Source organism: Oncorhynchus mykiss, chromosome 18 (genome assembly GCF_013265735.2).
Source record: "Oncorhynchus mykiss isolate Arlee chromosome 18, USDA_OmykA_1.1, whole genome shotgun sequence".
Lineage (NCBI taxonomy): Eukaryota > Metazoa > Chordata > Actinopteri > Salmoniformes > Salmonidae > Oncorhynchus > Oncorhynchus mykiss.
The window spans coordinates 26,569,356-26,593,091 of NC_048582.1; the positions used below are offsets into that span (position 1 = coordinate 26,569,356).

Genomic DNA, 23,736 nt, shown 5'->3' on the forward strand with positions numbered 1-23,736 from the left:
TGTAGGTTATGTAGTAAGGTCATGATAGGCGATGATACCATACAGGTCTAAACAGACATTGTACATTTAGCTAATTCTTGACAATGACCTCTTAGCTTTGTCAAATGAGAAAGTGAGAGTAATTGCTGATATTATTCCTTAATAGTAAGTGTGAGTTTTTGTTGTTGTTGTTGTCATAGACACTATTTGATGTAATATAGTCATCTGTTGTCCTATAGATTGATTTAATGGGTAAATGCAGACAATACCATCTCTTCATAACTCCCTCTGGTCCACAGCACATATATATACTGTCAGTAACATGTTAATTACTGCTATCTGGTACTCCTGTTTAATTTGCATTTAACCTTAACCTAGTCCCTGTTTACAGCCTAGTGTTCACATTTCACAGTCTCTCATTTCTTCCAAATGTCCTCAATCTGGCTTGGCAGTCACTATTGGATATACTGAGACAGAAAAGGAGATCAAGGACTTATTTCTGATCTTAGGTCCCAGTGTGATTCTTACACTAAATATCATCTGAAAAGAAACAGCCTAAACCCGAGGCAATATTCTCCCCTCTGTCCATCCACAGGCCCACCCAACCAACACACACACACACAAATCAGCACACAACACACACACACACACACACACACACACACACACACACAAATCAGCACCCCCCTTTTGTTAAACAAACCATATATCACCAACTTTTTTTCCCTTCCTGCTTGCATTGCGTTGGCCAGCCGGACTAAAGAAGGGGGACTATTTTTAACGTGGGCAGTCTAGAAACAAAGGCCTCTCCTGAGGCAGACCCCCTGCCTAGTGGGTCACCTAGGTCTCTGCGACACTGCTTCTTTTCCCACGCTAACCCCAGGGCTCATTTGCATCGCGCTGGCTGTTGGGGCGATTATGTTCAGGTGAGCTGGTTTGTATAGGGCCGGGACCATAAGATATGACAGGCAGAGGGGCTTGGGGGGGCTGGAGGCCTGCCGCCTACCCCTGATCCTGTCCTTAATTGCGACTGACTGGCACCAGACACAATCACCCTCTTGATTCAGCAAATTGTCCTCAGAGTAGCTTGTGGTGACCCCGACCTGCGCAAATCATCTCACAGCAGCTGGCGAGGTAAACAAGGAGCAATCTCACTTCCCCAAGGACAAAAGAGAGGGCTTATATGTTATATATTTTTAAAATATTCGATCAGTTACAGGTCCTCCTTTAAGTAAGGACAGTTCTTGAGAAAGCACCAAAAGATCACAGCTCAGTGAATCCAACTGTACTGTATTTGCAATATTGCAATATAGTGACGCCGATGCCTATACAAATATACAAATGTCCTCATTAGTTGAAAGCCAAACCCAATCTAATGCAACTACATTTGAGATGTTACATACTAGATATGACAAGGGGAAAGGTCCTAAAGTAGCCAGTGTGTGTGTGTATAGTGTACGTTTATTTCTCAAATATAATTGTCAGCATCTGGGCCTGTCCCTCCCAGTCTCTCAGAGTGCCAACAACGTCAGACAGGACAGGGTTCTGTGTTCGCAGAGGAGTGTAATTATCATGTTTCCGAAAGGGAGGATGGAGGATGTAATCTCAGTCCTCTGATTAAAGGGGAAAGAACAGAAGTGAGCAAGTGAAGGCTCCCTTACAAGTGTGTTTACAGGGAGACAAACCTTTCCACAACCACAACACTTCCACTGACCACTGACCCAGGAGATTACGCTCACCAAGACGGAAGGTCAGTTAGTATTTAACCAGAGGTGGAAGTTGGACTCACACTGTGAATAAATATGGCATCCAACTGATAATAGGTTACAAATACAAGGTACTACAATGGGGCACTTCAATGGGATCCTTTGAAATATGCTGCTGGGGTATCTTTTGTATTGGCAATGCTAAATCTATGATACCCGTAGTAGTTACCTTGTATTATCAGGAGAACATGGAATGTAAAAGGGAGTGCAGCTTTGCTTCCAACGAGATGGGGAGAGGAGTAAAGAAAAAACTGGACATTTGCCCCTGCAAGGTTTTCAATCTGTCAGTGTGTCAAGCTATCTTCGTTTCCCTCTCCTCCCAGAGAACTGACCATTTGAACCTCGCCCAGAGGAACCGCTGCAACACATTTCGGATGCAACATCTCCTGTGACAGAATTCGTTTTTATTTTATTTTTTAGACACCCTTTATTCACTCAGTCCAAGAAAAATAAATCAGCGTGAAGAATCGAGCACACTGCACTTGTCCCCAGAACATCGGCCTATCAGTCATGCCGTTTTATCAACGGTAGATTTGGAATTAAGTTGAATTTCAAGACGTTATACCATCCCTACCCACTTTCGAACAACTGGTATTCTCAACCCCCCACAAGTATATCATTTTCTAGCGTTTTGTCAGTTTCGTGTCCTTTTCCATAGATTAACCTGCGATTGTGATCTGTTTTCACTCTCCCAGAGACGTTGGCATTGTGGGGAATGTGATGTTTATCTCTGGAAGACGTGCTAACACAGAGCACGACCAACAATGAGATGGGAAATACAAAAAAAGCCAAAGTGTAAGAAATGACAGATAACATCCCATGAGCTGTTGGGGGACGTTCCTCTACCTCACTTTCTTTCTTTTTTTGTGAACAGCTTTTCTTGTTTCACTTTGCTTCAGCTTCTATGGTGACACGTATGCAGCCTCTCTGGCTGGATGAAAAGAGAAAACAACAACAAAAGCAGCCATTTAACCCGTGTGCATTACCATGGCTACATCACATGATAACTCTACAGACAGAAGGTTGACTGGATGAAAGCTGAAACCTCAGAGCCAAATCATCCATTTTAGTAGCATGGATGATCAAATAGCACTAATAAAGATCTGTAATGATGAAACCGAAGAGAACGTTTCTTGGAGGCCTCATTTGGTAAATAAATGAGCTGAAAGAACTGTGGCAAAAGTAAAAAATTGTCTTTCAAGCTCTTCTAAACACGCCTGGGCTGAGTTACGCATCACCGAGGCTATAATCTTCACTCAATCTCAGAAAATTACCCCCATCCTCCTTCTTCCTCCTCCTTCCACCCAAAAAAACCTTATCAGCAGATACTCCCCTTCACTTTATTCCATTTATGAATTACAAGAAAGATGCTATTATATATTATTAATTTTGGTGCTGTTCTTTGGCTCTGGCTTCGTTCGGCGGCTGAGCTGCGGATGTCGGAGCGGTGTAATTATGTTCTAGCCGGGCAGCCATCCGTTTCCTTTCAAAAATTTACAGGATTCTTAATCACGTTGCTCATTTGGGTGCACAGTAGCGAGGATGGCGCAACACAAACAGGGCACGTCTGTTTACACAGAAACACCTGCTTAGCATTGATAGCAGATGTCAGCCAGTGAACAGAACAAAAAAGGAGGAAAATGGAATTAAAAAGGCAAGCATCACCAACTTCTTATTATTTACTTTACTGCGAAAATGAACTACTATAATGGTGGATAGAGAGAGAGGAGAGAGAGGAGGGAGCGCATTACAAACGCCAAGAAAACCAGGGCTCATAATTATGCCTATTTTTAATTTTTTTTTCTCTCTAGTTTATTTTCTATATTTTTCCTCTGGTTTTCTCCCACCTGCATGGAATGAGAGGAGTTAAGCCAGCATCCTAGACATGATGAGATTTTGGAGCCCGCTTTTCTCCACTCATTTCCGGTTAAGAAAACATCTATGGCCTTATATTTCTCTCCGTTTGCATCAGTCTTTACTGCATTATTCATTTGCATTTTAGCGGGTTTGGGTAATTACATCTCTCCTAGCTGGGATGCTGTTTGTTCATTTGTATTTAAATAAAATGTGAATATTTTTGTGATGAAAATGCAGAATGCTGTTAATCGACTTTCCTCACCTTATAAATGGATGACTATGGGCAAACAAGCTTTGAAAATACTTTATTGTGCTTGCCAGTCTCACTAAATGGCTTCTTCTTAAGAACAATAGTCACAAGTCAACAACTGCGTTGACAAACATATTTCACTGGATGAATGTGCTCGGCAATGGATATTGGATCCCATGGTGACCTGGCTTCCCCCCAACCTATAGTAAAATATCAACAACAAAATGGCCACTGAGGACCTTTGTGACACACTGAGAGACACAGACACAAAGATACAAATAGCGGAGACACTGTGCCTTTAAAGCCCATCTGGCCTGGAGACGTAATAAAATTGACGTATTGATTCCTTTGAATTTACGAATGCCTGTTTCATAAACTCCATTTCCAAAGCCTAGCCCTCTTTAGAGCGCTGTCATTTCCCCCCCCCCAAATGGATCAATTATGTGCCCACGTAATCCCGTTACCTGTGAAATCCACGCATACTTCTCCCATTTGCGGCGGTTCCCAGGCGGACAGACTCACATTAAGCGCACATAAACAAACTAGAGGTTTTCCCTGATATTTAGGGATTGTTTTCTCACTGTATATTATTCACTGAAGAACAGTTACTCCCTCGGGGTTTAGGAGAATAGGAGAAAGAAGCTCTCTCCTTTTTCTCTTTACATATGAGTAAAGGAGGCATACCCACCTTAACACATCCTATTCAACATCCCCTCCTCGCTTACCCTGCCTTGCTGCCCGCCACGAAAAAAACTGAACACAATAATAATGTCTCATCTTTATCTGCTCACAACAAGTAAGTAATAATCTATTTCACAGCAAATAATACATCCAATAAACTGATCGTTTTTTTTCTCTCTCAATCACACTGTACAATTCCAATATGTGCCACTATGCCCTCTAAACATTTAACATCTACCTTTTCATCACCTTGTTTTGAGCATTGTTTGAAAAATGACGACACTGTATTCCTTTGCGTCCATTTTACAGACGCCTTACACGAGGTGTCCCAGAGTGAAGTGATAGCTTATACGGTATCTCCAGAACTGCAACATGTTTATGGGGATTCCGCCTTCTCTGTGTCACATTGAAAACAAAAGGTGGGAAACATCCGAGGTTGTAAAACGTTGGACCTACATTACCCGGTGTGTAGACGTAAATGTAATGTACTGTAGCAAGGCAAGGTAGCTAGGCATAATAGGATAGGCTAGGCCCACTCCCTCCCACCCTATTTCCAGCCACTACAAATCTGTTTTGCTATCTTATATTCTTGAAGTTAAAAAAATCTGTCCTGGATCTTATTTGCCACACTCCAGCGGGCAACAAGCGGCTCAGTTACACCACACTTGCACTGAACAATCTGTCTGGTGAGGGTTCACAAAACTATGAAATACCTTGTCAGATACTGCCTGACCTGTTCAGCAGAGTGACTCTGAAAATAATCAAATCAAATATTAATGAAGGGATATTCTGTGAAGAAGAGAGGTGAGGAGGGAGAGGAGGGAGGCGGTGCAGCATATATGAAAGGAAGCACTTTCTGCCTTTCTACTCGGAAGCCCACTGCTCTCTCCTCACAATCAGCCGTGCACACCCCCAGCCATTGTGTGCAAGGGGCTTTAAAGATAAATGGCTGCATGTTAACCACATTTGACATGCTGTACAGTAGCAGCCACCTTGGGTCTCAGGATGCAGCCAAACAAAAAAATACAACAAACAATCCCAGCAAGGATGTCAAACATGAGGAAAAGCACAACAATTTGTCACATATCTGTAAAAGTTGTGGCTCGCTCGCTGAGTGCACCGGAGGTTGGAGAAAGAAGGGAGGTGTGTGTGTGTGTGTGTGTGTGTGTGTGTGTGTGTGTGTGTGTGTGTGTGTGTGTGTGTGTGTGTGTTGTGAGGCCTAGAGATTGATGTGCTGGGGATCTAAAGGCACATACTTGAGTAAATGTTGCCACTATCCCAGACTGACAGACTTGGGTCATATCACAAAACCTCTTTGATAAAACGCCACCATCAAAAAGTGATATTGTGGGGAACGTCATGTAACATCGTATATCCCTCTCGTGCCACTGCTGACGTCACACAAGGCCAGTCAAGTGATTAATGAAGTTAATTAACAGACAACATATTCAGAAGTACAGGCCATCGGTAGCTAGCCTGTAGTCTGCTCCTTCTATGGATTTATCTGGAAAATCGGACTGAGGTCGTAACTGAGGCCAAGAACCTGACCATAGAGTTATGAAACCAATCCGAGTGGTTCTGGAACCTGACCATAGAGTTCTGAAACCAATCCCGAGTGGTTCTGGAACCTGACCATAGAGTTCTGAAACCAATCCCGAGTGGTTCTGGAACCTGGCCATAGAGTTCTGAAACCAATCCCGAGTGGTTCTGGAACCTGACCATAGAGTTCTGAAACCAATCCCGAGTGGTTCTGGAACCTGACCATAGAGTTCCATCCCGACATGCAGTGCTGCTAAGAAACTGTTGGATGGAACCGGGCAATGGAGAGAACCCATTGTTTTTAAAACTGGACAAGTCTTCCGTTATCCTAATGACAAACATTACCTTATTCCTTCCCTGCTTTTCTGATGGATTTATCTGGGAAATACACAGAAAAGACCTTTCAAATGCCACATGTTCCTGTCTCTGGTGTTTATTTTATCAGTAGCAGCTGAGAGGAATTGCTAAAGTGATGCTAACGAAGACTGAATTGCAAATAGGTTCAATGTTTTGCAAACAGTTTCACCTGCATGCTGGGAACAGGGAAGAGGAGGAGGATGGCAACCTCGGTTTGCACAGTCTTCGCAGTGCTGCTCCTTTTATAAATTACCTCATCAGTGACTGAAATTAACACCGATTCTTGCAGGCAATTTCTCAATTTCCAATGCTAATTACGTTTTTCTCTTTACTTTTAAATTCTGTACCACCTGTTTAGGGGGGAAGACATCTTAGGCAACGCAGCCGCATTTAATCACAATTTTAATTAACCACGGTGTAGATGTAAAAAAGAAGCAATTATAATGCAGATGAATGATGATTTTCCCGCATTCAATTGTTTTGTTTCTTCGTTGTGTTGATTGCATAAACACAGGCGGCGAACAATTTTTATCTACTGTAATTTTGTAATTGTTTTGCAACCCAAAAATTATTTGGACAGACAGACTGAGTTCATCTGTTTACAGATTGTTTAATTTTCTTTAACCCTGTAATTGCTGCCAATACGTGTTTGGGCTAAAACGTCATTTTGACAAGCAGAAGCTAGGCAGCCCTGCTACTGATGTATTTAGACGGTATCAAGCCCAACACCTACTGTCTGTACACATTGTGGCATCTCTGTACACTCGTCCTCTCAAGAAAAAAAGAAAAAAAGACTCAACTTAACGACATCTTTACCTCCATTGACCTTATCCAACTATTTAACTAAATGAAAGTCACCCCCCCCCCCTCCCCTTTTACAAATGAGCAGACAGTTGCAAATGAAAGCACAGATGGGTACTACAAGAATGGACTCATAATCTTTACAGGCTCATGAAAATATCATTGGGTGTCTTAGAGGACTTTTACAGGCTGTGTTCTCAGGAACTCGCTTTTACATTAACGTCACAAGCACTGCCACAATAAAGACTAAAAGACATCAACATTGCAAATCCTCCTAAAATGGTGTTGTTTCTTTCGCTAAAAGCATTCGTTGGCTAACAAACTCAACTGATATAGAGATGCACCTATATGTGTTTGGCACAGAGGTGAATTAGATTGACCTGAGTCAGACACACACACTGTCATGGCTTGAAATGGTGGAACCAACCGACCCATTAGAGACCAGAGGACTGTTCGCATTACTGTTCGCATTTGATGGGGAGAGGAGATATCTGGCATGGCTGATGGCTTGGGGCCTACAGGCCTTTCACCCTGACCTGGCTAGCGTGGTCTGCTACCGGACGTCTTCTCCCCCTTCCCCTGTCTACCTTCCCCCACCTAGTTGCCTGCCTCCCCCTCCCCTTCACTAATCTCACTGCAAACAGCTTTCAGTTTGAGCAGAGACCATAAAGAGGAGGAGAGAAGGGAGGGGAGGCATAGGAGTCCTGCAGCCACAGGCAGTGCAGTGAAGCTTCTCTATGAAAAAAACTTCAGTATGAAATAGAGGGGTGGGCTCAAGTACAGTATGTGTATGCAACTATAATTCGTTGCTTTTGTATGGGTTTTGAAAACTGGTTTGCGAGAGAGTTCGAGCACAGTGTGTAATTCCAAAAAACAACACTAAAATCCGTAATACTGGTCATGAAAATAACCCATGTATACTATGCAGTAAACACAGAGCTTCTGAGCATACATCAACAATAAAAAATAGAATGTTTATGAGTCTCTGCTCTTCTGACTTTCCAAGAGCACCTCAAGAGATTCACAGCAACACTTGGTATATAATCATATCTTTGGAGAAAAGAGGCAAACCCTTTCTGAATATTAGTGGTGATGGCTAGGAGTAAACAGAGCATAAAATCCTGAGGAACTGTGACAAGGCCCATATGCACGCAGACAATACCAGGCCAGCATCTCCATGCCTTTGTTCCCAGCTTAACAAAACTCTGCCGTCACACCACTTTGACTCAATGCTGCCTGTCGAACGGCCATCAACCCGTCAGGCCCTGGCTGTCACATGCAAAGCTCACAGAGAGAGAGAGAGAGAGAGAGAGAGAGAGAGAGAGAGAAGAGGACTGAGAGACAGAGAGAGGGGAGAGATGGAGAGAGAGGGCAAGAAAGAGAGATTGAAAAAAAAGACGTGAGAAATTCTCATACTTCTCCAAGGCTAGATGGCTGTTAAAGAGGCAAATACATTTTAAGCATGTGTACATGGGCAATATTTTTTTTTTTTTAAAGAGAGAACATACAAGAAACCATGATAGTCACCTAGATCTTTGACTTCCACTTTAATAAGAATATATGTTAAGAGGATTTCAACTCTTGCTCCTTAGGGGATTTTAAACATTTTACAGTCGAATTTTCGTCCTGCTTTGTGATGTCGCAGAGACAGAATTGGAGCAGCGAAGAATCACTAAAAGTTTCATCAAACAAATCCTTATCTCGATTTCTCTAAGGGGTATAGAGGAGAGTAATTCAAGGAGATAACGGTACTGCTCATCTGTGTCCTACTACATCCCATTTCTATGTAACTCAGGCGATTCAAGGTGCTACAATTGCATTTGTTCTCTCTCTTTTTGTGTATGTGTATATGTGTGTGTGTGTGCGCGTGCGCGTGTTTGAACATGCACACGTGTCTGTGCATGCATGTGTGTGAGTGTACAACTTTGTCTGATGCACAGGGTAACTCTGAATGCCTGACGCTCAATATCCACCACTGCACTCACTCACTGAGTGGTTTTTATCCTCAGCAATATCATCCATTGCACTAAACCAATTTTTCCAAGTCACTATTCCAGCCAAGCAACAAATGTTTGTCCTCATATCCATCCCCCTCCCCCAAAACCCAATAAAAGACATCACTAAAGATGGCCATTACCACAGAGATTTGGAAGCAGAGGAGAAAAAGGGAAGGAAAAGGTAGGGGAAAAAGGCCTACTCATCCCTTCATCCGCCTAACTTTGCGCCCATTACCCCTGTGACCTAGCTCGCTCAGGGCCCTTTTCTCTCGCTTCTCTCCTCCACCCTGGCCAAGCCAGGGAGAGATTTGTCTCACCCCTCCCGCCCTGCCACTGTCAGTTCCCTGTCTCTTTCCCCGGTCCCTACCCTGGCTGTCAGGTTCTGGCCTGCCAATTTCAACTTGAAGCTTGACTGAGCTGATTTGATGCAAATACCTCAGGGGAGAATCCTGAAACTGATGAACAGTTATGTCAAGTCGATTTTGCACCGTTGGGAAAAGGTAACCTCTGCGTCGGAGAGGAAGAAAAAAGACACAACAAGGTTAAAGAGAGAGAGAGAGAGTGGCTTTTGGTGCACATGTAATAGCGCCCGGCTCCGCGTCCCTCCCCCCGCCGCCCCGTGTCCCCTTGCTGCCTCTTACCGCTCCTCAGAAATGGTAACTGTCAGTAGAAGTACTAATTGCAGATGTGCCAAGCTGCCATTATAATAAAATCAGAGGCAGTGTGGACATTAAAAATGGCTTCCTCATTTGCGAGACTGCTGAAAAGGTAGGCATAACTGAATATTTCATGACTTTAATTACTAAGGAATATTCCTTTCCGGCAGTATGGAACGAGTGTTGCTGTAACTAATTATGAAAAGTAATAACATTACAGATCCTGTGATTGCCAGTTTACAAGGTAGCCTACTCGGCATGTTGAGATACTATAATATCCCAGACCCATACAATATTAGAATACATACAGGGAAAATCTCTCTCTCTCTCTACCTCTCTGTTTCTCACACTCACACTCTCTCTCCCTCAACCTCACCACCTCTCCACATGTCCCTGCCATTTGAATGAAAACAGACAGAATATTGAGAGACTTTCTCCTCCTACACATTTTCTTAACAAAGCCCTGATGCAACCAGGTACCTGGACCGTGAAGTGCAATTTGATTAATCCTTTAATTCGCAAGACTAAGTACCTGTGTGGCTCTAACCTAACTTCCGCGTTAGCAGCCATATATTTACATTACTTCATCATCCCGACTCCCTTTGATGTCAGCGGCTCAGTTCGATACGACTCTGCCCGTACATTATTCAACTATGCTGCTGCCAATGGCACATCCCAGGAGTAATGTACGACCACTGATATGGCCGTGGAGAGAAGGAAAGTACAAGGTCTGCTTTGATGGGCATGCTAATACTAATACCCCTGAGTAGTAAGAATAACAAAGTGATGGATAATTTATCTCAGGAATGTTGGAACAAGACTTCTGGAGTGATAAGAGTGAATCTTCCTTTGGGTAGGAAAGTAGGGAGTAGCCAGTAATTACTGACGGCTGGGGTCGAGCCTGGACTTACAGAGGGTAAACAGTCAGTGATAGTGCGGGTAGAGGCTACGGTCGTCTAGGCACCGAGTCCGCCCAGGCCTTTTTTTAGCCGCAACTAGTCCCAACCCCAGCCCCAACCCTAACCTTAGCCGTGCACCCCTACCCCATTCCCAGCGATATACCCGAGCCCTCAACCCGAACCCTTTTCTCCTGACCCTGCCTCCAACCTATGGCTCTGGTCCTGTGTGTCAGAAAGGCTGAGGACAGGCCTGTCGGTGTGATTATCCTCCAGCTACCTGAGGAGGTGTTTGTTTGACATTGGTGTTTGACAGCGGCGGGACACAGGCCGTTCAGTGGGGGCTCCATCGTCAGTCAGAACCTATTAACACAAGAATTCACCTCAGAGTTTTTACAAGGCCAGACTGGTTCACACACTATCGTTACACGTGTCCTTACTACCGATGACATTTAAAGGGGGGAGGTGTGCGTTTTTTTTTCTCTCTTCTTGGCTCACTTTTTTTACCAAAGGTTAAATATATGTTTGAATAACAAGGGGAAATGTAATTTCATACAGTTCCCTCTATTGCTGCAACGTTCAGTTAAGAGCTCATTTGATCAAACGATAAGATGAAAGCATTTAAAGTGACAAAAATGTAGCGCTACAAATGACTGAATCTGCACAGCAATCAACTGCAATTGCATAGGAATAACAGTGGTACGGTTACCTTCCATAATATTCAAAATGGACCCCGTTTGTCCTTAATCAAGACAGACACAACCGTCTCCATTTCCAACCGGGCAAAGGTAGGAAAGGAGAAAATCTCTCTAGGTGACTTGGCTTCTACATGATTCAAACAAATGGAAGGAAATGAGCTGGAATGAGGCAACATGTTCTATTAGGTGTTATTAAGGGGAATCGTATAACAGTGGAGAACGCATTGAGTCATGTGTGTGAAAAAGTCCTACATTTCCAAATGTCATGATACCTTAATCTGACAATCTCTTATTGATTGTCCCATGTGTCCATGACCTTGCCAGAAGTGCTCTTCCACCCGACAATCAAACATACATCAAAGCGTGTGTGTGTGTGTGTGTGTGTGTGTGTGTGTGTGTGTGTGTGTGTGTGTGTGTGTGTGTGTGTGTGTGTGTGCGTGCGTGCGTGTGTGTGTGTGTGCGTGCGTGTGTGTGTGCATGCGCGGGCCCGTGTGTGTGTGTGTGTGTGTGTGTGTGTGTGTGTGTGTGCGTGCGTGCGTGTGTGTGTGCGTGCGTGCGTGCGTGTGTGTGTGCATGCGCGGGCCCGTGTGTGTGTGTGCATGCTTGCATTGTGGTCAGACCTGGTGGGGGGAAAAAAACTAAATCTACCAACTTCAGAGGATCAAACAGGAAACTGAGGAACAGCTTTTAGCATTGTTTTTCCCATAAAGGTGACAGCTTTGAACATGCAGATAACGAACGGTGGACCGAGAAACACGGCGCCATTCATACACCACCAACCACATCAAAAGCCATCTGATCGGATAAAGAGCCTTTCATTTTCCAGTGTTGCTACCTTGCTTTTTTAGCTTTTTAGTAGAGCCCCCCACCCCATCCCCAACAGCAGTATGGAGAGCTATACTCTTAGTCATTATCATTAGCACACCAATATTTCTATAGGCCATAATACAGTCATTATTGAACTTGCGGAATACATGCTGTTTAGGCTATGGGGGGGGGTGTGGAGCAGCCACAAATGGCATGCATGTGGGTACTATACTTACTCACTCATGAGCAAAATACAGATGTATATTGTAAGAGGACAATCAGCAGGATGGGAGATTTCCATTGTCATTTCTATTGTATTTCTCTTGTTCTGAAGCACAGACGGCGCATTAGCTAGAACTGCCGAGTTGCTGTGTATTACGCTGACTGTGAGTCACACGCAACACACCATAATGAAATGAGATGAGATTATGCACACAGAACGCGGTGCCTTTAAACTTGCAATTTGTTTAATTAAGAAAAGCGAAAAAATGTGAGTTCACACCTGCTATGCAACCTGTCGCGAGTCATATCCTGTGTACCTTGCAAATAGGAGAGTTGACACGTGGAACATTTTGAAAATCACACGCGAGCCATTGTAAACAACTAGATGTGTGCAAACAGCGGGATGGGGACCGAATGGATGGGCCAAATAAAGACTTCGCATTTTCACTTTGAGAAAATGTCAAATGAGGCATGATATTTTTCCTAAAATGTATTTTTCTCACCCAATGCATAAAACATTGTGGGCTTAAGGATAAGGAAGTACACAGATAAATGAAAAGTCCAAATGCATGCAATTATTTGCCAGTCCACTGAAGTTTCAATTTCAGTGTTTGCCTTGTGTCTGCATCACACACACACACAGGGGGGGGGGGGGGGGGGGGGGGGGGGGGGGGGAGAGCACAGGAATGAACGAAAGAAAGAAGGGAAAGACATTCGACTGAATATTTTTCCAACTTCAGTTGTGTTTGAGTTCACGTCACCTTACAGGGGAGTGGATATGAACTGTCAAGTCACAAGAGGACGGTGACAGAGAAGGGGCTTAGAGGACGAGTCACGGCGGAATGACGCCGCAAACACCTCTAATTCTGTCACTTCTCCTCCATCGTTCAATCTTTCACACCCGCGAGTCGCTAAAGTCCTCTCACACACACACACACACAACCTGAACTACGGACAACACACACACAACCAAATACAGCACCATATGATCCAGCGCAGGACAAAGAATTTGAGGTGGATGAAGTGAACCGGGTCTCAAAACAAGTCAAACTTAAGACTTAAGCCTCATCAAAACATGATCAAATGTCTATTCGCTTTAAGCATAATGAATATTGAGACATTAAATCAACATATTAAGCCCAGGGGGCTTGAGGACAGCCTTCTCATTGGCTAGGATTCATACATTTTTCTTAGTCACTGGTGACGCAAGAAACTCAGCAGTACTACTTTCATTCTGTGGTCCTCAGCAGTGACATATGTAAGCAGCACAGAAGACATTGCCAGCAGAACAGCAACTAGAGCTGAAGCTATTGCAGAGGGAAGGAATTTCAGCTATAATCATGGGTTGGCTATTCTATAAAGCCAAGCGAGTCCCCTATCCAAGATATCCCAGCTTTTCCACACAAAAAAATACGGAGCAGAACATGGAACAGGCTGTTCTGACTCTTTTACTTCAGAAAACATACTTAAGGAGAAGGCATCGGAAGGGAGAGAGGGGAGGTTTTCAACAGAGCTGAGAAAATGGTCCATGCATGAGAAGAGCAGAAACCTGAACTGTCCAAGTAAAGAGTGAGTGTGTGTCCACAAAGAGTTAACCACTTCCCCTGGTATCGAAGCATGGGTTAATATCACGCCTGCCTAGTAAAGATTTATCCCTGCGCCTCTCGGAACAAAAGACTCCTTTTGCAAACAGACTCCTACTTTCCCCCAGTGTCCAAAGGTGTTTGCTGAAGTAAATCTGTCTAAATCCCGGTCAGCTTGGGAAGGGGGGAAGGTGTACTAATAACCCTTTTTTTTCTTAACAAAAAGTTCTGGTTGGAAAATAAAAGAAAGAATACGGAATTCATATCACATGATGCATTTAAAGTTGTAGGCTGAAGCATCCCCCCTTTGAAAGCTTGGCAACGGATTTGCATACATGATTCTTTAGTCTGATTGAGAGAGAGAGAGAGAGAGAGAGAAGAAATAGATCTCACTATACAATAAAGATATCTCGCCAACCAACTTAAGAGAAGAGTGGAGGCATGTGGTTAAACTTTGGTCCAGATTTCTAGGAGGGGCGGGGACCAAATCTAATCTTAAAGTAGAAAGAGTACTGAGCTATAAAGTAAAGAGAAACAAAAATGGCAACTCTGTTTGAACGGGTTTTTATTTTAATCTCATAACACAACGACTAAACTTTTCTCAGTAAACCCAGCACAGTGTATCAACTAGCATTATACTTTGAAAGATCACACTGCAACTACTCCAGAAATAGTCTCTCCTATTGACCTCTGTCACACCTGCTCTTCAGGTGACATACAAAACACACATCCACAAGGAATCCCTACAATATCACGTTAGAATGCCATTTGACAAATAACAGTAGACATAAGCACTGCTTTGCTCTCCAATTCTTATTTCAAAATGGACAAAAAAGAAACACCCCCAAAAAGTAATTGTGTCTAAACACACCTGCGCCGAGCTAGTACAGACCTCTTAAGTTAGAATCTGATCCGTCTCAGACACGTTTTCATTTTTTTTCCTTTAAGTGTGAGAGTGAGTGTCCATGAATAGTACAGGCATGCCATCTCGTAACACTATCTGACCGTCAGGAGGGCCAGGCCTACACCGGTAGAGTAGGAGCTATATTTGGCTAGTAACCAGGGGACGCCCAACAAACAGCCACAAACACCTAAGTTATTTTGCTCACCACCCACCCTTCTGCCATTTTTTTTTGTTTTTTTTGTTGCTATTGCTCTCCTTTCTTGCTTTCCCTTTTTCCCCCCCTTTTCATCTCGGCCTTTCTGATGCTGAATGCAAATGTAGCCTGCTGGCGGTGAAAGGGCTGAATTGTGATTAAGAAGAAGAAGAGCTCCTTTCTTTGTTCTCCCCTCGGGGGATGTTTACTGGGAGAGACACGGCGGATCAGATATGAAAGACATTCAGGTCAGCATTGATGTGAGCGAAAGTGAAATCGTACCTAAGGCATTCCAAAGACCGCGGTGTCAGGGGTTCAGCTAACGGTGCCTCTGCTGTGTGTGTTCTCCCCGTTAGGCGAAAATATCTTCACAAGCCAGAGAGGGAGAAAAAAAATAGAGAACCCAAAACAAAAAAAATAAAATGGGAAAGATTTTTTAATTTTTTCAACAGACAAAATTTGGGGGATAAAGTTGCGTATCGGTGTCCGATTGTATAGATGGTCATGTTCTGTCCGATTCAGAATCATCTGATACTGGCGTGAATCTGGTTCATCACAGCAAACACAACATGTGTTTGTGGCTGAATGTGATGTTAAGGAGATCTATGTAGTTTTGAATGAACTAAAACCTTTACTAAGTCGAAAGTCACCACACTAGGCTTTATTTTTTATTCCGGAAGTTCTGAAATCTAACAGGTAGAGATCCGGTAACACAAAAGTGTTCAGTGGTGTACGTCCGACTACCGTAGTTTGAGCAGAAGGATATATTTAGCTTATGATGACCCCAGTTCGATAAAGAATTATAAACAACAAACTACAGTGATGCGTCAACCAACTGTATCTGCTTGAAAAGGGTGGAAAGGGCAACAAAGGCCTCGCATAACGACATGCCAGAAATCAGGATCAGGATGTTGTTTTTGGAAAAAGTGCACAAAAACACACATCCTCAACATGCTATATCTACCATTACCAGATACCATCAGTCTATGAGTCTTAAGTAAACAATCTAATAATACCTCATCATATGAAATAGCTTTTCTAAAAACCCTGAGTCTGTCTGGACACCTCACGCCTCACCACTGTCACTGCTGCCATGCGAACAGCGCAGGCCCCTGCCGAAAGGAGATCATTTCTTGCTGGCTCGTAATATCTGCAGTAATTATTTCACTTGCTTAAACAAAATAATCCTTCTCTAAACACTGACGCACGACGGCAACACCTCCCTTTCCATTTTTGCCCGAGTGAAAAAGCCATCAGAAAAGGTAACTAGCTTTGGCTGCTTAGACAATTGCACCCTTGTGGGAATGGCAGCATGAATGGTACAGTGGACACCCCAGCACTATTGACGTTATAAACATGTAAATGAAACACATTACGACTGACAATCAATTGTCCGTGAGCGCTAGCGAACCTGCCCTCCTTTTCCCTGTGACAGCAACAAAATAGTGCCTACCTTGGGAAGAGGAGAAATTTGTGAAAGGGGGAAGGGGGGCGGTGGGGGCTTTTTCTCTTCGGCTGGGGAGTAAATGCACCTTAAAAGCAAATGAATAATAGAGATGGACAAAATGTTTAGACTGGAAGGAATCTGCCATTGTTTGGGCTGAAAGCAGGGCTGAGGCTAAAGAATTAGTGAGACTCCTTTATATCTTTAGCGTGAATGCACACAGGCTTTTATAATCACATTCACAGCATTGTATTAAACTATTGGAGCCAGAGAGAGAGAGAGAGACAGAGAGAGAAGCTGGAAAGCTTCTTCTTTTTTTTATACCTTCAATTATGTAATCAATATATTCTGGAGCATGGGAACAGCTATGGAGAGGCTTTCTGTTGATTGAAAAAAAACGTATAGGTCTTTGTGTTGTATTACAGGAAATATCAGATAAACAGACCTTTGGGAAAACTGAATTTCTACGTTTACATTTTTAAACTTCCCCTGAAAAAAAAAGTGGTGCCATTTTATGTACCACCTCATTAAATGGCACACCCAAATACAAGCAACGCCACCTAACACGCACACAACTCCAACATTACTCCAGAGTTGAACGTAAACAAAATAGATGAGCGGGAGATGCCGACCAGTACCACTGTCTGTCATTCCCAGAGCAAATGTCTCTTTACCCATACTGAGAGGGCAATAGAAGTGTGGAAACTGAAAGTGTGCCATTCAAAAGTACTCATTTTTAACAGTATTGATTGACTAATCCAATTAGAAGGGAAAAGGTTTGTGGAGTACTTTGCCAGCTGTACTTATAAACACACAGTGAGGTCGAGCCCCACAGCTGGGTCTGACTTGCAACACCTGGGAAGGCAGGCAGAGAGAAAACTCCAACAAACTACAGGGTTGCCAATATCACCTTGCACCGAACTGTGAGATTGACTTAAACACTCTTTAGCTATGGATACGATAAGTATGTATCGTATCATATGTGGGCCTATAGAATCACACGCCAAAGTTGTGTTATCAACAAACAGCGAAGCCAGATACACCATGCATGGCTAGAAAAGCATTATTACCTACGATAATGGGACCAAATAACCTAATCTGAATAAATGTACCTGGAATTACAGAATCTCCCTCTAAGGTCAGAATACTGGCTACAAAATGTAGCCGTAAATGTGAATCAAAACATTGAAATCCTACTAAAAAAAAAATCTATAACTACAGAGAAATGTCTTCTGGATAACATGACAAACTGTCATGCATAAAATAATGTATTTTTCTACCCATATCGTAAATAAATCATTTACATCATCAATCTATCAATATTCAAAATATTTCAATTGATGGTCTATGTTTTCTGTCTTGCTTACTGCATTCAAGTAACCTCAGTATGTAGGCTATCGTCCTGATAAGGATCCTCATAGATAGCTATATAGTGGTGTTATCTAAACGGCCAGACACACAAGCTCAGCTCCTATGACATCTCTCCATGCATCCAGGGGAGAAAATGAAATCCACTCTGTCTGAATAGCTCAACCACAGCATTCCCAAAGGGAGAGAGCTATTGAAGGCATCTCGTGACGAGAAAATGTAAATAGGGAGGGCAACATCTGTGATCACAATGGCATATTAGAAAAATATGATAGAATCAAGAATGCCGAATTTCTACTTGCTCAGTCGGCCTATAATTTGTGCACACTGCACACCACATCAGCACTGGGGGGGAAGCGACTAAAATACCATGCTAATTATTTTTGCATTGAGAGTGTGTGAGGTTGCTTGCTGCTGTTGCAATGGAGGGAACTTGAAAGGATTTTTCTGTCTGACAAATGCAAATGTCAATCATCAGGTGTGTGTTTGTCAGAAAACACTTACTTGAATGGAGTGTTTGAAAGTAATCCAAACTTTTGTTTACTGGAACAGGTGGGAACTGGTGCTCAGAGGCAAGAAAGGAAGAAAGAACATTCTTATCTCCTAAAAACTACAGTGAAAAGGGGAACTTACTTTCACTCCTATCTTTTGTTATTCAGAACAACAACAAGCTGGAAGCTACGCTTGTAATTGTCAATGACTCTCCTTGTATTGATTGTACGAAAATCAATACACAACATTTAATAAGGAAAAGAGACACATAAAGGGAGACATTTCACAAGTACATGCAAAATTCATACGCATTTGATAAGGCCACTTTGAACAGTAAAACTGAAAATACCAGGTACAAAATAAAATGCAAGGCATTCCCGTGTAAGAAAAGATCTCGGGACCCAGACATGTGGTGATGCTGGATTTACTTGTGCACGGGGTGTATTGTAGTGTACAGTCCACAAAAGGGAAAGGAACAAACGTATATTCCCTACGAAAAGTCATCCACGACATGGTTCAATAACTCCCAACGTGTAACACAGTTCGTTGGGTGAACAAACAGTTGACAATAGAGTGACATACGTATCCTTCACCGCTATTTGCTCCATACAAGCACTTCATATTGCTAATAATATAATAAATGACACGAGACACACCACTGGTCAATATCACCATCTTAGCGCACATGCCATCTTATTTGTTTATAATAAATTAGTCAACTAAGCTATTACAGCGTGTTCACAGCGAATTGTCCCCCCATGTTCTGTTTCATATTCTTGTCAGTTGCCAACGGTGTGGGGACACTAATCATTCCTTACTAAAAAAGGGGACAATGTTTCGAGAGAAAGTAGATGTAACACTGTAACAAATAATTTGGGTACAACGCGAGAACTTAAACATAACAATAACGTTTAGACATATAAAAAAGAGTTACATTAATGAAATAATATACTCATGAGTGTGAGAATCTAAGCAATGTGTAGCATAAGGAACAAACACTTGCTGGAAAAAAAATATGCTCAAACAACTAAATCTACAGGTACGTCAACTACAGAACAGCAAATAAAATCAGTCCTCATCTAACGGGTTTGTCTTGGTGGACAATAAGGCACTTCGCGACTGAACCGTTATATGGGATGGGAAACTTTCTGAAATTCCTCTCACTGCTACTCAGTCTTTTCGCGCAACGATAAACTCTCAACTTATTACAACTTCCGTCTAATCGTCTCTGTAAAAATTACGAAATTAGCAAAGACGTTGTGCTCCTAATTTCACAATGAAGGATAGACAGTCCCGCCTGTGTACACAGTACAATACGGACACATTACGCATTATTTCCCAGTTAGAAGTGTCCCTTCATTTCCTATGAGACGAGAGCAGAACAAAAACACGCATTTGGTAATTCGTAGCCAGCCCCTCTGAACTACAGTCACAGTGACAACATTACAGCTCTAGATCCACAACAAACATATTTTGCAAATGACAGTATGTTATTTTTTATGTATTTTCTTACCGTTTTTCCTTCTTGGGTTGGCTTGTTTTCGCCTCTTACACCTGGGGCCATCCGCCATGATCTCGTGCTTCATTGATAAGAGTGGATCAGATGGCAGCTCGCATGGACTCGACTCCTTGAATCAGCAGCAGCAGCAGCACGCAGGCTCAATATCTAACAACCAAACACAGGCAGCAACAATGTGGGTTCACTGGACTGACTGGGAGAAACCATTTAAATTTCAGGCGCCAAGTAAAAGAGAAAATAATAGAAAACCCAATATACACATTTTATTCTATTTTATACCTATGCTAGAGTACGATAAGGGGTCGATCAATGTATTGTTGATCTGTATAATGCCAGTGGTCGGGGATGATGATAAGTGGAAGTGAACATGACGACGGGGAAGGAGAGGAGGCAGAGAAAGGGGGAGACAGGGACTTGCACCTTCAGTATGAGGCATAATTCACTAAGTCATGGCCGTGCTGGGTTAAGCATGCGTTTTACATTCTGTTAATTCAAATAAGAAAAGTTGTACCATTGATCCTTTTCTTTATTTTGTGCTGTTTTCATTTGATGTTCTGCTTCGATATATATATATATATATATATATATATATATATATATATATATTTTAAATAACTCGAATATCGCAAACAGTAGGCCTACATTGATTTCTCTGGGTTTATGTTTTTTAACCTACATTTTTTAAATTGAGAGTTACCTACATTGATGATGACAGAGGCAATGTTAAAGTTATGAGTTCAGCAATAGGCTTTGTGACAAATGTAAATATCACAGGGTGGAAAGAAGAGCAATTTCACTCAGCTAGGCCCATATCACTTACAACACAAAACAATAAAAATGAAAGATGATAGAAAAAGCTATGTTGTGAAATACGTAGGGCTAAATGCATAACTGTAAATATACTCCACAATTAATTTACGAATATTACTACATTTGTTCGTTTAAGGTTAATTTGAGATAGCATGCATATTTTACGTTTTAGGCCTGTCATGTTGAAAAACGTACATGCATAAATAAGTAAAAACAGACAAAACATGAAAACATTCATGCTTTCAATGGACTAATCGTGCGAAATGAGTGTGTTAAATTCTGCCAATGGATTGTATTACTATGAGGAACGGGAAACGACAGGAAAAACAAATAAACACACAAAAACTAACAAATACCACAAAATGATGTGTCAACAAAAATACAATTATCCAGACAGGAATTGAAACATATTACAGCTATCTGAACAAAATAATGTAAATAACGTTGATATGATAAGCGAATATTTACCATATTGTGAGACAGACAACTTCTACTCTACGAAACCAAAAAATACAGAAAGACACTAACAAGAACGAGTTGGATACAAAAGGGTGCGTGCTTGGCTCGGTGAAAGTGAATCCAAAGCTGAATAAGACCGGGCTTGTTTTTTGTTTTTTTTCTCATGGTTTTTCGGCTCGAAGAGTAGGCTTTTCATCATATTCTATAAAACTGCATATTTTCTGTTGGAACGCACTTGCCAGCCTAGATATTTAAAAGGCACCGCTACCTCATCCACCTGTGCAGGTAGAGAAAGTTTAAAGTGAACGCAATACTACATCACCAAATCCCTTATAAAAGCTCTAAGTCGCAATCTCTAAAATGATAAATGACCTATTTTATAAAGGTTATTAGTCGAGGTAAAGAAATGGACACATACCTGATTTCGTATAGTAGTATATTTTCGGTTGACTTCGGTTGTAGTGATAACACAAGACTGCAGCGGTAAGCAATTGCGGAGAGAAATGTGCAGGGATCCTTGCAACGATAATAAAGCCTTAGAAATAGTGGTTCGGAAGGACCGTTATTCCTGCTAGGGCAGGTTAGGACTGATCTCTTTCAGACACTCCAGGAAACAAACCTGGGGACGGACTGACGTGTTACGCCTCTTCTAATGACATTTTTTTCTTTTTCTTTTCTGTACTACGGAGGAGAGGAGAGAACCAACTCTGGGACACGCGCCACCTGTCTTCACGGGAGGGGATAATTGAGCAGGACCAAACGTGAGCATCTTTTGGTAAACGTGATACGTTTTTTTTTATTTTTTTATCTCCCAGGCTGTTTGATCCGAGTGAAATGAACTGTGAGTGTCGGACTATGACTACCACGTATGAGCAGCCGAAGAAGCAAGAATATTATCCGGAAGAAGAAAAGTTGGAACACTCTCATATTCAACCCACACGACCACAACTGAAAGGGGGAAAAGGGACCGAAATGATAGCGTTGCAAGTTTGACTGACTCTCACACATACCAGGGATGAAAGTATAAGGGTTGCAGAGTGTTAAGGAAGTGAGCATCAGCGGTTTGGGTTGTTCATGTTTTATATTTGTAAACGTTTATTTATTTGCCTCTATGGACGTGCGTTTATTTTGTACTATCGTAATAACCACTATGAGTGGAGCATGTATAACGGCGCATGCCCCATGCACCTACAAGAGCGAAAGAGATGTGTATATTGAGGTGCTTCTCGCACGTGCCAGGCGCAGTCAGGTGCGTACAGGTACTTTATTGGAAGTTTTCCCTGTGTGTTTTAAACAAAGTGTATGTGAACTCATCACTCTGACCAGGATTGAAACACGTCAAGTGTGTACTTTATTCCTTTTGTTCACAGGTGTTATTCAAGGTTATATCGACCAAAATATTTATCTCTATTGCAACTATATGACATGGTTATTACTCCAATTAAGGTTTCTCTATTTGACTTATTCATGTATTTCCTTGTGATGCTGTTGTTTCTATTTCTGTCTGTCTCTCACTATAGATGGAGAGGGAGGCTCCACCTTTTCAACGCTGTGATTGGTTATGTAAATAAAGTATTATATTTTCTGTCCTGTCCTATGCAGTTATCAACTGTATGGATAATTAAATCATCAATCAAGAGGCTCGACTGTTTGATGCCTTTGTCCAAAGCCAATCAAATTCCAGAGAACTCGGAAGCACAGCTCGAGAGGAAAAGGTGCTCAACATCTGGCATTAAATATTCCAAAAGGCGGTCGATATAGACGGCACAGCTGAAAATAGATTGATATTAGAGTATTTTTCAATATTTTTTTTAAATCTGCAATTCATTTTAATGAATTATATATAATTGTATTAATTACAATTATGATTATTATTAAGAATATTATTCTTTTTTAAAAATGTGTAATATTATGATTATTATATTTATTATTACACGTACAGTATTGTGTTTATTTGTAGCCTACTACTATATTTATGTTGTACTGTTGTATTTTCATTAGCTAGGTATGTACAAAATAACTTTGTTGTCATTTATGCAGCTGTTATTGGTCGCAGTCAGGTGATAGATAGTGCGTTACAGACTTGAAGAAGGGGATCCCGCTTTACTGCAGCTGGTAAGTAGGCTACTCCAAACTCAAGTTTTGCAGCTCCACGGAGTAATCTGCTTTGTGTGTTAATGTTATGTACAGCATGTGTGTGAGATTAAGACTGATATAGGCGTGTGATTCGCTTCCGATTTTGACAGCAAATAATAGCCTGCAATTGCATGCCAGATAAAGACGCAAAGTCATTCATTTTAAGTGCGCACTGAATGTATGTCAAGCAAGTGCATGGTCTCTGTCTGACTTGCCAAATCCCTCTGTGCTGCCGCTCAACAACTGGAGCGGTGTCCCTGCTCATTCATTCCCGCGCGCTCTGAGTGACACTGCTCCTTGCTTCCAGCTTGAATATTTTATA

General features: G+C 42.0%; 1 protein-coding gene across 7 annotated transcripts in view; it reads right to left on the bottom strand.

Moving 5' to 3' along the window:
* Nucleotides 1-22,840, bottom strand: part of LOC110495928 (zinc finger E-box-binding homeobox 2) — a 78,576-nt gene extending 55,736 nt beyond the window's left edge. For 5 of the 7 annotated variants that reach the window (XM_036952433.1, XM_036952432.1, XM_036952434.1 and 2 more), the window contains exons 1-2: nucleotides 21,697-22,840; nucleotides 20,004-20,156 (exon numbers count right to left, since the gene is read on the bottom strand). In XM_036952433.1, coding sequence (XP_036808328.1) covers nucleotides 20,004-20,076 — 73 coding nt within the window. In that variant the 5' untranslated portion in view covers nucleotides 20,077-20,156; nucleotides 21,697-22,840. Of the gene's footprint in view, nucleotides 1-20,003; nucleotides 20,157-20,288; nucleotides 20,406-21,696 lie in introns of those variants that run through there. The other 2 variants (XM_036952431.1, XM_036952436.1) reach the window with 2 other exon arrangements.
* Nucleotides 22,841-23,736: the final 896 nt, after the last annotated feature.